The sequence below is a fragment of the Stegostoma tigrinum genome, chromosome 2 (assembly GCF_030684315.1).
Source record: "Stegostoma tigrinum isolate sSteTig4 chromosome 2, sSteTig4.hap1, whole genome shotgun sequence".
NCBI classification, from domain to species: domain Eukaryota; kingdom Metazoa; phylum Chordata; class Chondrichthyes; order Orectolobiformes; family Stegostomatidae; genus Stegostoma; species Stegostoma tigrinum.
In genome coordinates, this window is record NC_081355.1 from 84,547,986 (window position 1) to 84,569,480 (window position 21,495).

The 21,495-nt window shown below is 41.2% G+C and overlaps 1 protein-coding gene across 4 annotated transcripts in view; it reads right to left on the reverse strand.

Moving 5' to 3' along the window:
* The window catches only part of casd1 (CAS1 domain containing 1), a 114,988-nt gene that overhangs the window by 46,437 nt on the left and 47,056 nt on the right, over positions 1–21,495 (reverse strand). For 3 of the 4 annotated variants that reach the window (XM_059655160.1, XM_059655157.1, XM_048554811.2), the window contains 5 exons: positions 13,787–13,831; positions 13,026–13,088; positions 7,471–7,515; positions 7,262–7,385; positions 6,939–7,153 (listed from right to left, as the gene is read on the reverse strand). In XM_059655160.1, the coding sequence (XP_059511143.1) occupies positions 6,939–7,153; positions 7,262–7,385; positions 7,471–7,515; positions 13,026–13,088; positions 13,787–13,831 (492 nt within the window). Of the gene's footprint in view, positions 1–6,934; positions 7,154–7,261; positions 7,386–7,470; positions 7,516–13,025; positions 13,089–13,786; positions 13,832–21,495 lie in introns of those variants that run through there. The other variant, XM_048554829.2, reaches the window with a different exon arrangement.

The window sequence follows — 21,495 nt, forward strand, 5'->3', positions numbered from 1 at the left end:
AATAAGGTCTTTTTTTCTTACGTACAAAATCCAGCTTGACAGAGAATACTCCAACAAGGTATTTTCTTAAATCAGGGAATTTGGGAACAACGGAATGAGTCAAAGCGAGAGAAAGGGTGCTGCTTTGGTCTTCTACAAAATATGGATTGAGTTGAGAAGCATAAGAACTGAGAGATGAAATCCAGATAAACTAAATTCTTCAAGCAGGTAGGTGAGCTTTAATTTTTTTTCTCCCCTCTCGAAACTAAATTAGTACAAACACAAAGCAGGGAAGTGCAAGTGCTGTTTTAAAATTTTTGTTTAACTAATTAAGTTACTTGATAATAATTACAAAACATTGAATACAGACTTCAACTAAATAAATAAACGAACCAAGATTATGATGCAGCACAGCATGTTTGACAAAGTTGCTTGGATTGCAGAATTTGTGTTTGTTGACACCCACGATATCAAGGACCCAGCCACATCCATGGTTGGGGTCTCAGTCAAGGTTTGATGGATGTTAGGAGAAGTCCATTGGTGCGATTGCTTGAATAGACATGGGGTCCCCAAAACAGATCACCGTCCTTTAACTGAAGCCAGCTAATGCAGCTAAAGCTGTTGGGCTTTCTGCAAGGTCTGGGTTTCCCCATGCTGTGAATAAGCAGCTTTGGGAATAAGGCCCTATCATGGGCATTAATAAGTGACATGAGAACATCAACAGACCTAAGTGGAAAACCTAGCTCATGGTGATAGAAACATCAAGTCAAGGAACTCGACATGGCAGGGTACAATGTACTTCGAAGGCAAAAATGGGAGGTAGATTAGCTATTCTTATTGGCGATAACAATAGCAGTAGATAAAGGGACACAGCTATTAGCGAGACAGAAACAGAAAATACAATAATTAGAATCAGGTACTCCAACCGGCTCAGTCTACAGACCATTTAATAGTAAATGGACATGTAAAAAGAAATATGTAGACAAATTAAGGCATGAGTAAAAGAAATAGGACAATCACAGAGGATACGCAGAGGCAGGTGAAGCGTCTAGGAGAATCAAATATCTACAATGTATACAGGACTATTTTCTCCCCTCAGAACAATAATTCACTATTAGATCTAATAATGGAGAATGAATCAGAGTAGGTAAAGAAGTACACGGAGGAAACTTGTGGGCTATAGTGACCACAAAAAAATCTTATGATATAGCAGGATAAGTATGATGAAAACCAGACTAACAGACCACAGAAGAGCTACTTTTAAGGAATAGGAACATAAGTTGATAAAATAGAATGGGCAAGTATGGTAGCAAACAACACAGAACAACAATGGAAAACATTTAATGTAGGGATTAGGAAAGAAGTGTATAGAACATAGAACATAGAACATAGAACATAGAACATAGAACAGTACAGCACAGAACAGGCCCTTCAGCCCACAATGTTGTGCTGACCATTGATCCTCATGTATGCAGCCTCAAATTTCTGTGACCATATACATGTCCAGCAGTCTCTTAAATGACCCCAATGACCTTGCTTCCACAACTGCAGCTGGCAACGCATTCCATGCTCTCACAACTCTGCGTAAAGAACCTGCCTCTGACATCCCCTCTATACTTTCCACCAACCAGCTTAAAACTATGACCCCTCGTGCTCGCCATTTCTGCCCTGGGAAATAGTCTCTGGCTATCAACTCTATCTATGCCTCTCATTATCTTGTATACCTCAATTAGGTCCCCTCTCCTCCTCCTTTTCTCCAATGAAAAGAGACCGAGCTCAGTCAACCTCGTATGTTAAGTAAAGTGAAGGGAAGAGTATATTATAGCTAGATGATGTAATGGAAGAGGATTATTAAAAAGGAGAGAGCAGCAAAACTTGAGGCAATGAGCAAGAGATTGCAGAATTATTAAATAATATGTAGCTTAGGTAGTTACTAGGGAGATAACAGACAGACTTGACATTGAATGATGAGCAATCAGCTAAGTATACTGAAAGTTAAAAAGGTAATGCATTCCCAAATTAAAACTCGCAGGACAGGAGTTTTTCATGTAGGCAGGCTGCATCTACATACTTTAAAAGATTCCAGGGAATAGATAGAGGCATTACTACTTTTTACTTAATTAGAAAAAGTCATGCTTATTATGCCAGAGAACCAGCAGACAGCTGGCATAATTCCCATACCAAGAAGGGTGACACAGTACCTTAAGGTAGCAAAAATAGTGAAATTCTAAATAAAGAAGGGAATGGAATAATATCTTGAAAGGAAAAAATGCAATCACGAATAAAACATGGATTTTAAAAGGGAAAATTCTGCTTCAACAAAACTGATTGAATACTTCGGAGGTAATGGACAGGAAGTGGTAAATACAGGGTGAAATTTATCTGGACTTTCCAAAGGTCTTTGATATATTATCCTGTTGTGATTGCCTAGAGACTGTTCATTTGTAAAAAGATGTTAGAATTTCCAGTGGGTGACTGGAAGGATCACACAAGATTTCAAGTTAAGATGTTAACAGTACAAGCAAACTAAAAACAACATAGTCTTAAACACTATTAAATAGGTAATAATGTTGCTGGACTCCACAACAAAAAAAACCCTATTTAACTAATAGAAAATCATCTTTTTGGGTTAAGCTTTTCACTGTACATCATGAACAATCATCTTCCAGGACCAGTGTGAAAATAAAATCTCAGTTCCTGACAGTTATTGCGTTGAGGAAGAAGAAAACGAACATTTTACCCTTAAAGTGACTTTCATGGTGTGGGAAAAACAGGAGACTCTTACCTCTAAATACACAAGCTAGGTGAGCAACCAATCTTGATGAAATCCTTATGAATGTAGTCTCTGCAATCTGAGCATAGGTTCTAACCACATTTTGCATGATAACCAGAAGGGTTGAAAACCTGAAATGTACACTTGCTTCCTCAACTGAGAATCCCCCAGCACTGTTGTCAACAGGGCCTTTAACCAGATCCGATCTATCTTCTGCACTTGCGACCCGCCCACTCTCTTCCCTCCTACCACCCCACCAGCATCCACATCCAGAAGATCATCAGTCACAATTTCCGCCATCTCGAGCGAGATGCCACCACCAGACGCTTATTCCCCTCCCCTCCCTTGTCTGCCTTCTGCAGGGGCCATTTCCTCCCAGCCACCCTGATCCACTCTTCCTTTAGTCCCAACAACCCCTCCAAAGCCCCAGGGCACCATTCCCTGCAATCATCAAAAGGTGTAACACCTGCTCACTTACCTCCTCCCTCCCCAGTATCCAAGGGCCTAAACATAGCTTCTAGGTGAAGTAGCACTTCATCTCCACTTCCTACAATCTAGTCTACTGCATTCGCTGCTCACAATGTGATCTTCTCTACATTTTGGAACAAAGCATAGACTGCTTCGCAGAAAAGACCGAGCTTCCACATGCCTGCCATTTTAACACACCACCTTGTTCCCTGGTCAACATCTGTTCAGGCTTACTGCAGTGTTCCAGCAAAGCTCAGTGTAAGCTGGAAGAACAATGCCTCATTTTCCACTTGGGGGTTCTGCAGCCCTCCGGACTCAATATTAAGTTCAATAATTTTCGGGCCTGAACCCTCCCATGTCCTAGCCCCTGACCGACATGCCAGGCCTCGTTATTAGATTCCTACTGTGAGCCACAAACAGTTTCCATTAACAGTTATTCACCCTCCTAGCCAGATTGTTACCAACTCCTTTGTCTGTCCATCTGTTCTTTTTCTCTTTGGGCTCTATCCCCACCCATCGTTAAGTTCTTACCCCAAGCCCCCACTCTATCTTCTACATATAAACTAACAATTTCCTAGCTACTGTCAGTTCTGAGGAAGGGTGATCAGACCAAAAAAAGCATTAACTGATTTTTCTTCACAGGTGTTGCCAGACCTGCTGAGCTTTTCCAGCAACTTCTGCCTTGGCTCCTGATTTACAGTTCTTTTGGTTTTTATTAGGGCCATCATTTTCTCTGCTTCATGTACAGGACAGCAGAAAAGGTAGAGGCAGCTATTTTTCCAGATTCTTGTGTAAGTTTCTGATGGAGAGATTCAGAGATATTTGAAAACCTCTGATATTGCACTGGCTTGTTCCCCTTTCAAAATCCATCTCCAACAGAACATGACTTACATGGGGCTTATAGCCAAGCAAATGTCTATTTCTATCTAGACTGTCTTCTAAATTCTCAACTCCATCCTTGTATGGAGTTAAGTACAGCCTGAAATATAAACATTTACAAACGGGAACTCCTAACACCTCCTCATCTCAAAGATCAACAGCCCATCCACCATTACCAACAACTGCTTGAAGAATGTAACACAGTATGGAGCTGGAAGAATACACCAGGACAGTCAACACAGGAGTAGGAAAGTTGATGTTTTGATCGGGACCCTTCGCTAGAAACGGGGAGGGAGAAGGGAGCTCCGAAATAAATAGAAAGAGGAGGGGCAGACAGGTGGGGCAAGTTGGCCATGGGAATGAGGGGGCGGGGTGGGAGATTTTAAAACTGGTGAACTCCACATTTAGGCCATCAGGCTGTAAGCTCCTGAGGTAGAATATGAGGCGCTGCTTCTCCAGTTTCTGGTGGTGTCTTTGTGACACTGGAGGTAGCCTAGGATGGACATGACACCCAGGGAGTGGGGGTGGGAGGAGAGAGGAGGGGGGAGGAGTTAAAATGGTTGGCACCCGGGAAGGTGTGGTTTGTCGGGTACAGAGCGCAGATGCTCTACAAAACGGTCTCCAAGTCTACGCTTGGTCTCACTGACGTTGGAGAGGCCACACTGGGATACAGAGGACCAAACTGACAGATGCACAGGTGAACCACTGTCTGATATGGAAGGTTTGTTTTGTCTTGAATGGAAGTGAGGGGAGAGGTGTAGGAACGGGTGTAGCACTTCCTGCAATTGCAGGGACAGGTGCCAGGGTTGGTGGGGTTAGTGGGGAGTGTGGAGCCGACGAGGGAGTCACAGAGACAGCAGTGCCTATGAAAGGCAGATAGGGGTGGGGAGGAAAATACCTCTGGTTGTGGGGTCATATTTTAGGCGGCAAAATGGCGGAGAATGATACATTGGATGCATTGGGTGGTGGGATGATATTGTGAAGACAAGGGGGGATTCTTTTTTTTGGGGCGGGAGGGGATGTGAGGGCAGAGTGCAGGATATGCACGATATCTCGGAGCTGCTTGGTCAGTATTCAGGAGGTGTGAATATCTTGCGCCACCACTCAGTAAAACTACCTTTTTTAAAAAATATTAATTCACAGTGAGTGGTGTCACTGACTGGGCCAATATTGGTTGCCCATTTCTACTTGGCCTTGAGATGGTAGCAGTAAACTGTCTTCTTCAGCTACTGGAATCTGTGTGTTGTAGGCAGTTATGTAAAGCATTCCAGGATTTAGTCCTAGTGACGCCTAAGTAACAGTGATCCATTTCCAAAACAGGATGACGAGTGGCTTGGAGGGGATATTGCAGGATGACCACCACCTATTTGTTTGCTGTGCTTGTCTGTCCAGATGGTGAGTCACTAGTTTGGAAGGCGATGCCTAAGGATCACTGGTGCATTTCCACAGTGCACTTAGTAATGGCACACACTGCTGCTACAGGGTGTCAGTGTGGACAGAATGAACGCACCTGGATGTTGTGACAATCTAGTGTGCCGCTTTCTCTTGTAAAGTATAAACTTCTTTAGTGTGCTGAAGCTGTATCCTTCCAGGAAAGTGTGGAGCATTCCATCACACTCCTGAATTGTGCCTTGTACATGGTAGGCAAGCTTTGCGGATCAGTTCGTGAGTCAATCACCTCAGTATTCTTAGCTTATTAGAGCTGCTGTATTTATATGGTTAATCCAGTTGAGTTTCTGGACAACGTCAACATCCTGGAGGTTGACAACGATGGATACACAGTGATGGTAACACCATTGAATGTCATGGGGTGGTGTTTAGATTGTCTGTTATTGGAGATGGCATTTTTATAGCACAAATGTTACTTGCTACTTTTCTGCCCAAACCTGGCTATTGTTTCCCATTACCCTCTATTGTTCAGGTCTTGCTGCATTTGGATATAGACTGCTTCAGTTCCCGAGTTACCACAAATGGCGAACATCAACACCCCCTCCATAACGATGCAGGCATCCAAGCATGAGATTAGAGAGAATTCAGAACTGAAATTTACCAATAGTGTAGCCAAGAAGCAGGTTAGTACATCAGTTACTTGAAAAATCACTGCAGGTTGAACTTCTCAGGACTCAGATGAGGGTTTTGAGAAGTGCTTGATCCACCGGGCAAGTATGTTTCCAGTTCTGTTGTAGACCACAAAAGACAAGACTTTTCTTTCAGGCTAATCTGCTACGAATGGTCATAATCTCCTGCCATACCTTAAGACCAACTCCCAACATATAGTTAAAACTTGCAATCTCCCAAACTTCATTCTGGCTCAAATCTGTCCATCTTCTTCAGGTCCACCATTTTTTCTCCTTCCTCCCTCTCTTTAGTCTATACTAACATGGCAAATTCACCCAACAATTGCTTCATCCAAACTTAAAAAAATGGACAATGCTGGAATCTACAGGTCTCATGACATATGCAGGGTGTGAAACGGAGTTAACATTTGAAGGGCTACAATTGTTCATCAGAACAATAAGCAACATCACATTGAATACAGATGACAGACTACCATTTATATTTCAAAACGTTATTGTGGATGATTTCCTTTTTATTAGGAAAAAAAACAATTCTCGTTTAAGAAATATCTGTTCTCCCTCCAACTGACCAACAGATTTGGAATACCCAAACCCAAATAATCTATTCAAAACTGAATTTGCTAACAATTTATTCACTATATTTTCCTCCTATTAAATGTGCAAAGGGGCAGCCAAAACCAGTGGTTTATAGCGTTTTCATCTAAGTGCAAGTTGTGGTAACATTCGCATGCATTTATAATTATTGTTTCAAAGTTACCTACTATATCTCTAGTGGTTTCAGGTAAATGCAAGCCATCTAAAGATCCTGCAATGGTTTCTTCTGCAATTAATTTGGAAGCTCTGAGTATCTTGACCTTGGCTGCCGTACTTCTGGCACTGCTGTTCAAAATGCTTAAAGTCACATCATTGTATAAACCAATCCTCTGATTAGTGATCATCTTTCTGTTCTCACTCAGCAAATCTTCATACACTGGATCTAAAAAAAATATAAAATTGACTTCACAAGTCAAATTAAAATCTCAGAATCTACAGAATGTAGAAAGCTTAGAATAATTTAAAAAACATACGATAAGGAAAGCTTTACCTTGGAGGACCCAATAGATGTCATTAGTTTCTGCTAACTTCTGCAGAAGAGGTGTAAGTAATGTAAGATTGGTTTTGTACTGGCTGAGAGCTTCCATACTCCCATTATGTATCTTAATCGACCACTATAAGCAAACAAACATTTGTTTGAAATGCAAACCTGGTGAGGAACTCTGCAAAATATTCCAACCTTAGAGAAAATTAACTTACTGTAGCAGCACCAACCACAATAAGATGGGGTTTTAGACGAGCACCCTGTGAAGAAAAATAATAGTTACAGTTTTGTAGTGAATTAGCATACATCCATGCTGAAAGTGAAAGAAAGGAAAATTATGGTACAATTAAGACAGCGAAGAAAGGTTCTTAGCATACAATAAGAAAAAAAGATGGCAAGAGGGGAAACAATAATAGAATCATGATCAAAGATGCTAAACTAAATTTCTGAAGCATTCTGGGAGGTTAAGTAAAAGGGACCTGTGTCCTCTCCACCCACCTGCTCCTTTATCCATTTTCCACCGGCCTCCCCATCTCTCGATTTATTTCAGAATCCCCTTCCCCTCCCCCATTTATGAAGAAGGGTCCAGACCTGAAACATCACCTTTCCTGCTCAGCTTGCTGTGTTCATTCAGCTGTACGCCTTGTTATATCAGATTCTCCAGCATCGGCAATTCCTACCATCTCTGTACACTTTTCACTCTTGTATTAGGTTAATAAGATGCAGCCTAAAATTGATGATTTCTGGGCACAAAGCTCAGAGAATCTGCATTGAGTTTTCCATAGCTAACATGAACAAATGACGGATTGCAAAGAGTCTCTTGACAAGATGAATTTATTCAAGATGTGGACATGGAGGAGGATGTTCCACATACCCTACACAAACATTGGCTCATAACTAAACACTAGAAATTGGTTGAGGGAAAATAAATACACATAAAAACAGAAATTTATAATATTTTGGTCATGTCAGTATAGCAGATGACAGACCTCATTCAAAGATTGACAAAAAACACCGGAAAGAGACACAGAGGATAAAATGAATGACAGGTCAACTACAGGCAGTCCATTGCAACGTATAAGGACAGCAAAAGGACAGACAAGTTGAGCTCCATGACCTTTTGGGAAGATGACTCCAAAGAACAAATAAAGTAAGCTAATCAGGCAACAATGCTATCTCTAAGAATTCACTGTGCCAGATTAGCATATATATCTGTTCATAGTAAGAAGAGCCCATTAAAAATGTTTATCACCAGCCTGCTGCACCTACTGGTCAACCACTCACACCACCTTTCCTCACTTCCACTTTGGCATCTCAAAGTCTGAGCCATTAAAATGGTGTCACCTCCGAAAAAAGTTTGGGAGGCAGAAAGCTTTTAGGGAGTGTTCAAAGACGATAGCTTCAATCTATCTGGTATTTGGTTTGAGAAATGTTATGCTCATTCAATTCTGGACAATGGTCGAGCAATGTGTTTTTCAGTCAGTGGTAAGGATTGAGAGACAGAGGCAGAAGAGAGTTGGGTAACATGAGGGCACAAGTGCAAACTGCCAAGGAAAGGCAGCATTTCAGTGAGAGAACGTGAAAGAAAATAAATCAGCATAAATTGGTGATGACGAGAGATGGCAAAAACAATGACTGATTTCCTCGATGGACACTAAAGAAACTGTGACAGCTCACCATGAAAGCATCATACAAGAAATCTAAACATTGAAGTGCTTGCAAGTACGGAAATTTGGTCAAGTGATAGATCTGTTTGTGATCAGCATAAACACAGAAGTTAGAATGAATATCCATGTCTCTGATGGATTAGTGTCAACTGTATATTAATAGAATATGTATTAATGTTTAATAATATGCAGACTAATTGTTATTGTCTAGAAATTCATTCCAATGTCCCACAAGCACAAGCTAACTGTGTTTGTTGGGTCATGCATTTGTTTACAATGTTTTATGCTAAATAAAAGTGAGAGAATATTGATTCTAGTTCCATCGTTCAAAATCTATCCTCCTGGAATAGAACATGGTTGGACTATCTAACAGAGCTGGAGAAAGTGAAAAAATGCTTGGAGAGGCGAGGTGATGGTTGCATGGTCTGACTGATCAGAATGAAGTTGAAGGAAGAACAAACGTCATGGGTGTTGTTTATAATATCCCTTCTTTTACTCGTTTTCATTCACACACAAGCAATACTTTATTTCAAAGACACAGAACATTTCTCCCAATTCATTTTGTTTATGCATGATTCAATACTTTTAATTATACAGGTACATATGATCTCTCGCAATTCTAGATGGATTATACAAACACAAAACAAAATTTTTAAACAAATGTGGACACAACAAAATCCTCAAAATTTTCAGCTGTCAATGGCACAATTTAAATTATGTTTAGAGGTGCTCAACATCATGACTAGTCTATCTATAACTGTTCTCCTTGCCAAAAACGTCAGGAACCATACTGAAGCAGGAAACAGAAGACCAAATAATGACATAAGAAAATATTTACTTATGCAGAGGAGTGATTAGGAATGGGAATACATTAGGAGTATGGTGGGAGCAGAGCAAATTGTAGTTTTCAAAAGGGAGCTGGATAAGCATCGCAAAGACAGAACATTTACAAGCTTTGGGAAAAGGGTGTGAATGAGTGAACAGCTTTTTATTGCAGAATGTTAAAATAGACATGACAGGCTATATGGTATACTTCTATGCTGATACCATTATAATTTTATGATTTAACCATAAAAGAACATCACAGAGCTTTACAGAAGCTAGGGGCAGACATTCAGTGGGAATAGAAGGATTTAGAGGTGAGGGAAATGATTCTAGTGATATAGTTGAGGATTCAGGAGATATGGGTGAGGAATCAAGATACCATAAGCTGGGGAATATTTCCCAGACGTGGCACGCCAACTTTTTGGAGAAAGTCAAATAGGACAACAAAAATCTTGAAATCAATTTCCTGGGGTTCACAAAGTTAGTAAAGTGAAGACATAAGACGAACAAGAACTTCAACAGTTCTTGTCCAATCTGGCTAGATTAAGTCAAGCAGAACAGTCAAAAGTACATTTAAGAAAACAAACTCTAAAATGAAAGCGTAGATTAAAGTTGGAGCAGCAGTGAAAATAAGATTTGGGTGTAAGCCTGTGATATTAGAATAGCTTTGCTACAAATCCAGATGGAGAAGTAAAAGCTCAGACCAAGGTCAAACAAAAATATGGCGGGAATAATTCACTGGTTTTCCTAGGAGTCTGAGTACAACCCAATGAATGCAAGTGAAGGATACTTCAGGGCAGAGTGGTGCTATGCATAATTGCTTTGATCCTGTCAACAGTTATACTTGACATCTCATCTAGACTGACAATATAGCTTGGAGTAAAATATGATGGAATCAGGCACACTGAAAATGGTGCCATATTTGTAATTCCAACAAATAACATATGGTCAACGAATAGGAGAAAACTGAAGATGGAACGTAACACCAGAAAGTGACTGAGAAGGTTTGAGTGGAGAAATCATTTCAGAAGCTGATGCTATTTGTGTGAGGTTCAAGTGAACTTGAAGCATTGGAATACAAGAGAACGCACTGATCAAGAGAAATAACTTTTAATACAAACGTTAACATGTGAGAAAGTTTCATGGGTGATGCTAGTCAATTGAAAACTGCCTACTTTCTGTACTAGCTGAAGGAAACTGCAGTATGAATTAAGCTGATTAGCTAGTCAGTTATTAATACGTCAAATCTTAAATCTATTGCTTGGTAGTACAAAGCTTAAATATTGCTGAAAAAAGATGTAGAAGCTTTGTCTTGCAGTTAAAATAGCAAACACGTGCATTTCAAATTATCACAACAACTTATACCATTGAGACAAAGGAGGCTGATTTCTTGGCAAGTTGATTCTGATTGTCCCAGGTGTTGCCATGGATAAAGTAATGGGTAACTAACAGCCCCCTTGCATCTGAATGATTTTTAAAGAAATGCAAGGCTTGAACAGATTTCTTTCACTTGTGGACATGTCCTTGGTGTATGCATATGCATTGCTTCTGGAAAGCATAAGAAGATACAGTATGACCTCATGTGATTACCTTAAATAGATTATTAGTCTAGCTATTAACTCACTCAAGATTGTTTATCAAGTATTGTCAAGGATAGATGTCATGTGACAATTGATTGTTTTGGTTTGTGTAAGTATGGGCTGGTATACGGCATTCTGCTTATCACAAACAGTTGGAGCTGCATCGTTTGATTTGATCATCCAATTATTTGTGCACACAGCCCATGTAATTAGCATCGTATTGGTCCTAAAATTCTCATATGACACTGCTCAATTGTTTCATGGTCAGAATATCTTTCTGGATTGGTGGCATCGTCTTAGTAGAAACTACCACTCTCATACTCGTTGCATTGTAGTGGCATGAAATGGCTTTTTTAACTGGTTGATCAAATTTTTGACAGCTTGACCTTTTCAGAATAATTAAAACAGACCAGGTACTTTTCAGTCCAAAAGCCCATTTGCAAGTCTGTTCACTGGGTAGCAATAATATGACCTGGATGGTCACTGTCTGACAGAATAGTATTACTGGACTCTACTTCTGTGCTAAGACTGAAAAATTGCAAATGGCTGCCAGAGTGATGATAAAGCAATCTTTAATCCCGATGTGCCCATTACCTGAGAAAAGTAGGCTTGTTACTAACATGGCTGGAACCCACTGACAGATTTCTCAACTAGTATATTGTGGGAAAGGGAGGTCATTAGACTGCTTCATTCCAAAAGAAACTGTAGCACAGAATGAAACATTTTAAAATAAGAAAATCCTTACACACAACTGCGGTTTCAAACATCATGAAAGGAAATATACATGGAGCATTGTGACAATATAATGACTTTAATAGTATTTTGGTATTTATAGCACTTATGGTATTTTGTCTTGGATTTTTTGAGAGAGGTTTGGAGCCAGAGATACAGAATTGTTTCATCCAAGCAAACAAACAACTTGAGACATGTTTGAGGTGTTTTTCTTATTTAAAAAAAAAGTTAGAACAATGGAGTATTAGTTTAGCTTTCTGTAGTGGTTGAGGTTTTGAAGTTGGCTGTGGAAGCTGTTTATCTCTCTCTGCCACACCAAAAAGCTGGAGTTCTCTGTTAGAATTTTCTCTTGGTGTTGTTTTCTCCTGGACTGGAGAAACATCGCATGTGAAACAACCTATTTTATGGAATTTGCCTTTGCCAAGGGAATGTTTATTGTTTGTTATTATATTGGAAGAATTGCTGTTTAGAAGTTAAATAAATTTATTATTCTGTTAAGCTTTCCAGTAAAGTTAGACATACCCATTGTACTTTTTTAAAAATTTCTATTTTAGTTGGATGTAAGAAATTACCATGTTTTTCTTAAAGCTAAATAGTGTGACTGTTCGAATTACATCTGGCACACAGCACCTTACGTTTGCCTTTAAGAAAGGTAAAAATTAGAGTCTCTTTCCTTAATGTATTTGAGGGGTTTGGTCTTTTCCATAACTTCATACTGTATCACTCATTCCATCAAAAACTCAGCTTTCATGGAAACCTATGAAAATACATTCATACAGATACAGAGATTCATTCTCTGAAAATATATCATTCTCTGTGTTGCCTCGGAGAATGCCTCGGCCAATTCCAGAAAACAGGTCAACTAATCAGCACCCTTTTTCTCATGTGGTATAAATAGCTGTGCCATTATTTATAAAATAATTTCCCCCATTACTTTTCAACATTGAAGAGTTTTATCATACATACCTCAGTCCAAGCTTTAAAACAATCCTTCATGGAGTTGTTTACCTCTGGGTACCACAAAAAATCCTGCAGTTCAAAACAGAGTGAAAATACCAAACAGAACCAGAGGCTTTTTAACATCTTAATTTATTTGGACAGTTGAGATTATCAAAGATAGAAACAAGGCTACAATTTATTAAGACCGAACCAAGTCATCAGAAAAGAAAGAAGTGGAAAGCTTTGGGATCATCACAGCTAAGCAAATTCTGTGCCTGTGCACTTCCCTCCATTCCAACTGACAAAGCAACAGCACTCCAAAAGCCTACGATTTAAAATAAACCTGTTGGACTATAACCTAGCATCATGTAACTTCTGACTTTGAATGATGTTGCTTTAGCCTGACTATTCTTGTCTTTGATCACTAGTCTCTTCCCACATTTTGAGCAACTCTAGATCTGCCCACAACTCAGCTTTACTTTTTGTAATTGTTTTCAAAAGTTATTTCTTCACATTTTTTAATATAAAAATAAACTTATTTACTTGATTTAATTGGTTTCCTATTGGTTAAGGCTCCGACTTTTCTAAAAAAAAGACGTGATCCAAACTTTGATGTATATTCCACACCAAAATTGCCAATTATCAGACACTGCACCAGTATTTGCTTTATTTATACTAATGATTCACAGAAATGATTGTCAAACTGTCCCAGTTCAACAGTTATCAAAGGTATAATTAGAAACAATACCAAAAAATTTTGGAAAGTCTAAAAAAAATGCAGCGCTTACAACTTTCAACGAAGTACTTCTATCTTCAAAGGAAATGTTTTCATGCTGTAAATTAAGTAAATTGTTTAATCAAATTAACATTAACTGAAAAACATGTAAGCAAGCAACAAAACCTAAAGCATGGCAATTTATAAAGTTCACACACATTGTAAAAGAGTCAAACACTGTCCGATTGAAACTACCGCACTACTTTTACACTTGTTGCTATAGTAACTGGGAATTAATCCTTAAAATTTAATAACCGTGTGTGTTATTAGTAATCCTACTTGGTACGAACTTGCAAAAGTTTAGTCACACCACAAGCAGAAGGATGAGTAATTGTTTGGAATGGGAGCTAAACAGGACAGCTCAGCAGCTGCAGCAGAACAGAAATATTTCTCTGCACTCTTCGGAAAAGCAATGAAATTATTAGCAAACTGAACAGTGGACTTAAACAATAGCAGCTCAATTAATTAGGCCTTGAATATAATTTTAATGGATGGATCTTGCAATTGGCTCTGTCACATCTGCAACACACAAATCCATTGCCAAAACAGACATTCTAACCACCACTTGAAATTCAGTGATGTTACCACTATTGAATCCACTACTAACAACATTCTGGCAGGGGGTGGGTTTTATCGTTGACCAGAAACTCAACTCGACTCACTACATTAACACTGTGGCTACTAGAGCAGATGAGAAGCTAGGAATACTGCGGTGAGTAACTCAGCTTCTGACTCCCCAAAACCTGTACCTTGTAGATGATGGACAAGTCAGGTATGTACTGGAATACTCCCCATTTGCCTGGATGGGTGTAGCTCAAACAAGAAGCTTGACACCATCCAGGACAAAGCAGCCCACTGAGTGGTGCCACATAAACAAGCATCCATCCCCTCCTCCACCAATGCTAAGTAGCATGACTTTCTATTATCTATTTTTCTCACGTTGGCTTTCCTTCCACACCAAGACCAGAAACGATCCCAAAACCTCACTCAAACATCACCGTCACTGAAGCAAAAGCCCAGCACTTATAGCGCCACTAAGCGGTCACAGCCAAAAGGCCAAAAACAACACCTGGTCTCAGCCAAAAGGCCGAGTCTATTAACAATGCTTTAAGTTGTGTCATATAAACTTTTCACCATACTCCTTTGAGTACCTGTGACAATGAAGCTATTTCAATTCAATTCACTTTCAAGTTGACAAAGTGTGGAGCTGGATGAACAAAGCAGGCCAAGCAGCATCTCAAGAGCACAAAAGCGGACGTTTTGGGCCTAGACCCCTCTCTGAAGAAGGGTCTAGGCCCGAAACATCAGCTTTTGTGCTCCTGAGATGCTCCTTGGCCTGCTATGTTCATCCAGCCCCACACTTTGTTATCTTGGATTCCCCAGCATCTGCAGTTCCCATTATCTCTTTAGACTTTTTGTACTGTTAAAGAAAGGCCATCTATGATGACACTTAGCATAAACTCAGCTTATTCAAAGAGCTTTGCTGGGAATGAAGTACATCGTAACGCAAAGAAAGCCAACTTATGCACAGAAACAGCATAACTGTCAAGAGATGAATTAACCAGATACACCTTTTCCAGTGATGCTTATCAAGGGTTATATGCTCACAACAATCACTCAATGTTGGCCAAAATATTAAATTTAGGTTGGAATAGAGCCAACCTATGACCATCTGACTCAGTCACTATGCCGGTGACTACCTCAATACACAAATAAAAATGTTGAAAACAATGTTGAACCCACGGTCTGCACACATCTATCTGTCTAGAATGCTGATTACAAAACTCACTGGCACACAGTTTGAATACTGGTTTATTCTGAGGAACAATGTAATACAACTGTAGCAGAATGCTAAAGTAAGAATGATGCAAAGTTAAGGTTCATGAAGACCATTGGCAGCTACAGTAAATCCTTTATGTATTTCATTTACAAATCTTTTATTTCATCCAAATATTGCTCTTTTGTTCTTGGAGAAAACCCAAGATATAGCCATCCAGCTCGACCCCACCTCCCTCACCTGTTCTTCCTCTCACCTATCCTCTCCTCCCACCTCAAGCCGCACCCCCGTTTCCTTTCTACTAACCTCATCCCACCCCCTTGACCTGTCCGTCCTCCCCAGACTGACCTATCCACTCCCAACCTACACTCACCTCTACAGGCTCTATCCCTGCCTCTTTAACTTGTCTGTCTCCTTTCCACCTATCATCTCCTCTATCCATCTTCGATCCGCCTCCCCCTCTCTCTCTATTTATTTCAGAACCCTGTCCCCCTCCCTCATTTCTGAAGGAGGATCTAGGTCCGAAACATCAGCTTGTCTGCTCCTAAGATGCTGTTTGGCCTGCTGTGTTCATCCAGCTCTACACTTTGTTGTATAGCGATTCCTCTCTAGTTATATTTACCTTTTGATTTTGGGGTCGTGGATGATGCTGGCAAGACCACATTTAAATCTAATTTCTAACTGTCTTTTGAGAACAGCTGCAGCCTTAGAAATGGTGATCCTTAACAAACAATTTAGGTCATGTTTAACACAAATATCCCAAGGTGCTTCACAGAAATAGATCACAGGACAGTACAGCAGAGTACAGGCCCTTCGGCCCACGACGTTGTGCCGATCTATTATCCTACTAAGATCTACCTTGTACATTGTACCAGCCTTCAAGTGCCTATCTAATGTTCTTCATAAGAAGATTATAAAACAAAGCATGATACCAAGTCACAAAGGTGGTGGTGTTAGGTCAGTTTTGGTCATACAGCACAGAATCGGAGCCTTGGGTCCAATTCGTCCATGCCAACCAAGTTTGCCAAACTAAACTAGACCCATCTGCCTGTGTTTGACCCATATACTTCTTAACCTTTCCTATTCATGTGCCTGTCTACGTGTCTTTTAAATGTAGGAGCTAAGGATTTTTCTTCACAGATGCTGCCAGACCTGCTGAGCTTTTCCAGCATCTTGTTTTTTTTTTCTCCCACTGATTTACAGCATCTGCAATTCTTTCAGTTTTAAGGAATGTTTTTTAAAATTCTTTTGAGAGATTTGGGCAACTGTCCCCAGTTGCCCTCGAAGTAGTGCTGAGCTGCCTTCTTGAATGCTGCAGTTCATGTGCTGCGGGTGATCCAAAAAGCCTGTAGGGAGGGAATTCCAAGGTTTTGACCCAGCAACTGTGAAGGAACATCGATATATTTCCACGTCAAGATGGTGACTGGCTTGGAGAGGAATTTGTAGGTACTGGGGTTTCCAGGTATCAACTGCCCATATCTGGTTTACTAACTGGAAGTGGTTGTCGGCTTGGAAGGTGCAGTCTAAGGATCTTTGGCAAATTTCTGCAGTGCATCTTGCAGGTGGTGTGCACAAGTGGAGGGAGTGAATGTTTGTAGATGTAGTGGCAATTAAGTGGGCTGCTTTATCCCAGATGGTGTCAAGCTTGAGTGCCGTCGGTGCTGCACCCATTTAGTAGTCAGGATTATTTCACCACACACTTGACTTGTGCCTTGTAGATAATGGATAAGCTTCTGGGAGTTAGAAGGTGAGCCACTCATCATAGTACGTCTAACCTCTGACCTGCTCTTCTATCTACTGCGTTTATGGTACAAGTCCGGTTGAAATTCTGGTCAATGATAACCCCTAGGAAGTTGATAGTGGGAGATTCAGTCATGGCAACACAATTGAATGTCAAGGGGCTGTGGTCAGATTGTCTCATTGAAGATGGTCCTTGACTGGCATTTGTGTGATGTCACTTGTTAGCCCAAGACTAGCTGCATTTGAAGATACTCCTTCAGTATCCAAGGACTCACAAATGGTGTTGAACATTGTGCAATCATCTGCAAACTTCCCCAATTTTGACCTTATGATGGAGGGAAGGGCATTGATAAAGGTGGTTGGGCCGAAGACACTAAACAGAGGAACTTCTGCAGAGATGTCTGGAGCTGAGATGACTGACCGCTGACAACCACAACCATCTTGTTATGTGCCATATGTCTCCAACCAGTGGAGGAGGATTTGCCCCAAAACCCATTGATTCCAATTTTGCGAGGGCTCCTTGAAGCGACACACCGTCAAACGCAGACTCAACGTCAATGTCAATAGATGTCACTCTCACCTTGCCTCTCTAGAATTCAGCTCTGTCCATGTTTGAACCAAGTTGTAATGAGGTCAGGAGTTAAGTGGCTCTGGTGGAACATAAACTGGGCATCAACGAGCAGGGATAACAAAGTGTAGAGCTGGATGAACACAACAGGCCAAGCAGCATCTTAGGAGCAGAAGAGCTGACGTCTCAGGCCGAGACCCTTCATCAGTAATGGGCGAGGGGGAAAGAGGGTTCTGAAATGAATAGGGAGAGAGAGAGAGAGGGGAGGCAGATCAAAGATGGACAGAAGAGAAGACTGGTGGAGAGGAGACAGACAAGTTAAAGAGGCAGGGATGGAGCCAGTAGAGGTGAGTGGAGGTGAAGAGGTAGATTAGATTAGATTAAATCAGATTCCGTACAGTGTGGAACAGGCCCTTCGGCCCAACAAGTCCACACTGCCCCTTGGAGCATCCCACCCAGACCCATCACCCAATAACCACCTAATCGACACACCCCTGAACACTACGGGCAATTTAGCATGGCCAATCCACCTAACCTGCACATCTTTGGACTGTGGGAGGAAACCGGAGCACCCAGAGGAAACCCCCGCAGACAAGGGGAGAATGTGCAAACTCCACATAGACAGTCGCCTGAAGCTGGAATCGAACCCGGGTCTCCGGTGCTGTGAGGTTGCAGTGCTAACCACTGAGCCACTACTTAAGGAGTATCTTCGGCGGGGGGGAGGGACACGAGGAGGGGGGAAAACAAGAGTGCGTTGCAGTTCTTCAAAAACGAGGACGTTGAGATGTATGGGAGTGGAATGCCTCATCCTGGGAGCAGATGTGGCGGAGGCGAAGGAATTGGGAAGAGGGGATGACATTTTTGCAGGAAGGTGGGTGGGAGGGAGGTGGTGTATTCTAGGTAGCTGTGGGAGTCAGTGGGCTTGAAATGGATGTCGATTTCTAGGTGGTTGCCTGATACGGAGACAGAGGGGTCCAGAAAGGTGAGGGAGGTGTTAGAGATGAGCGGGTATTGCTTAGCAAGTGCTGTTTGATAGCACTATTGATGACACTTTCCATCACTTTACTGATGATCAAGAGTAGACTGATGGGGTGGTAACTGGTGTGTTCAGAAAATATTTGAGCAATTTTCTACATTCAGGTAGTTGCCAGTGTTGTGATCGTACTGGAACAGTTTGGCTAGGACAGCAGCAAGTTTGAGAGCACAAATTCTCAGTACAATTGCCGAAATGTTGTCAGAGCCCACAGGTTTTGCAGTATCAAGTGCCTCCAACTGTTTTGTTTAACTATTACATGGAAGGGCTGAAGGTTGGTATATGTTACGCTGGTGACCACTAGAGGAGGATGAGATGGATCATTCACTTGGTACTCTGGCTGAAAATTGCTGAGGATGCTTCAGTCCTATCTACTGACATGCTGGACTCTTTCACCATTAAGGATGGGAATGTGTGTGGAGCCTCCTCATCCAGTGAGCTATTTAACTGTCCACCACCATTCATGAATGGATGTGTCAGGACTGCAGAGCTTAGATCTAATCTGATGGTTGTGGGATTGCTTAGCTCAAATCGATCAGTTGCCGCAAGTAGTCCTGTTTAGTAGTTTCACCAGGTTCACATCTCATTTTCAGGTATGCCTGGAACTGCCCTTGGCAAGCCTGTCTGCATTCTCCAGTGAACTATCGTTGACCCTTGGCTTGATGGTAATGGTTGAGTGGGGAATATGGTGAGCCAAGAGGTTTCAGATTGTGGAGTATAATTCTGCTTCTGTTAATGGCCTGAAGTACCTCTCCGATGCCCAGTCTTGAGTTGCTTGCTCTGTGCAAAGTCCGTCCCATTTAGAATGATGATAATGCCACACAACACGTTGGAGATATTCTCAACATGAAAGTGGGACTGCATCTCCACAAAGACGGTGTGGTGGTCACCCTTACCAATATAGTCATGGATAAATGTATCTGCAGCTGGCAGATGGCAAGAGCGAGGTCAATTTTGTTTTTCCCTCTTGTTGGTTCCCTCGCCACCTGCCACAGACCCCATCTAGCAGCTGTGTCCTTTAGGACCCAACTTCTCGATCAGGAGTGCTGCTGCTGAGCCGATGTTGGTGGAGGACAATTACATTCTCCATTCAGAGTACATTTTGAGCACTAGCCATGCTCTGTACTCACTCCAATTATTTTTCAACATTGAGGAAAACCAATTCATTTGTCAGGGGAAAATGGTTCATGGAAATCAGCAGCAGCTTTCCTTGGCTGTGTTTAACCTGAAGCCCATAAAACTTCATGAGGTTCAGAGTCAATGTTGAGAACTCCCAGGGCAAGTCCCTCATGACTGTCTACCACTATGCCCCCACCTTGCTGAATGTGACCTGCTGGTGTGATAGGACATATTGAAGGTTGGTGACGACGGTGCCTGGGAAATTGTAAGGTACAATTTCCTGAGTATGACTATGGCAGGCGTTTGTTTAACTAGTCTGTGAGAGATCTGTCCCAATTCTGGCACTAGCCACCAGATTTTAGTAACGGCTTCAGTAAAGTTGTAGGGTCAACAGGGCAGTTTGTGCCCTTGTCTTTTTTGGTGTGGCCAATTTAATTTCTTTTTGTCAAACTTCATCACAATTGAATGGCTTGTTTGGCCATTTCACAGGGCAGCTGAAAATCAGCCACGTTGCTGTGGGTCTGGAGTCACATGTAGGTCAGATAAGGTGAGGGTAGCAGACTTCCTTTCTTGAAGGACAGTGAGCAAGTTGAGTTTTTCTGAAAATCAGCAATGGTTTCATTGTCATCAGTAGATTCTTACTTCCATACATTTTTCCTAAAAGGAGGAAAGAGAGGAGGAAGCACAAAGAGGTGCGACTGAGCGTATATGTGCATGCTTTAGGGAGAAGTGAAGAATTACAGAGCTTACAGCCAAGCATCTAAAGGCATGGCCACCAATGGACCCTGTTACGACAAGTGTGTGCACAAAACTGCATTCAAAACTACTTACCAATAACTTTCCATCATGTTTAAAAATCTCCTCTTAGCTACAGGCCAATAAAAACTTCAATCAAACCCTTTAGAAGTTTCATGTTTTGAAATCTCACTGTCCCTTAAGCCTCTTAACACAGTGGAAATAATGTAAAATTGATGGTATAGCTGTCAATTAAGGAGACCCAAGGTCTAACAACAGGCTAATGGATTTCTGGACAATCAAACAGCTCCTTCTAATACCACAACCTCTATTAGATAGAAGGACAGTAGTAACAGTTGCATGGGAACACCAATTACATGCTTCTTTCTGAATCACACAGCATCCTGACATGAACTTCTTCATGGCTCCTGCAGAGATACCAGTCAAAATATTGGAAATTACCTCCTAACATGTATGTGAATGCACAGTGCACACTAACAATGAACGAATTGTTTCAAACACTTGGATATGACGAGTATTGATCTGCTTTATATAGTTAGACAATTAGACTATTTCTAATTTTGCTCAGTAGTAGCACACCTATTTTGGAATGCTACAGGTTGAAGTTTCACTCTGGCACATCAGTTTATGATCTAGATTACACAAATGTGAATTAGAAGCAGAAGAATGCCACTCTGTCTGTAAAGCCTGCTCTACTATTCAATAAAATCATGACCGATCTGTTTGTGT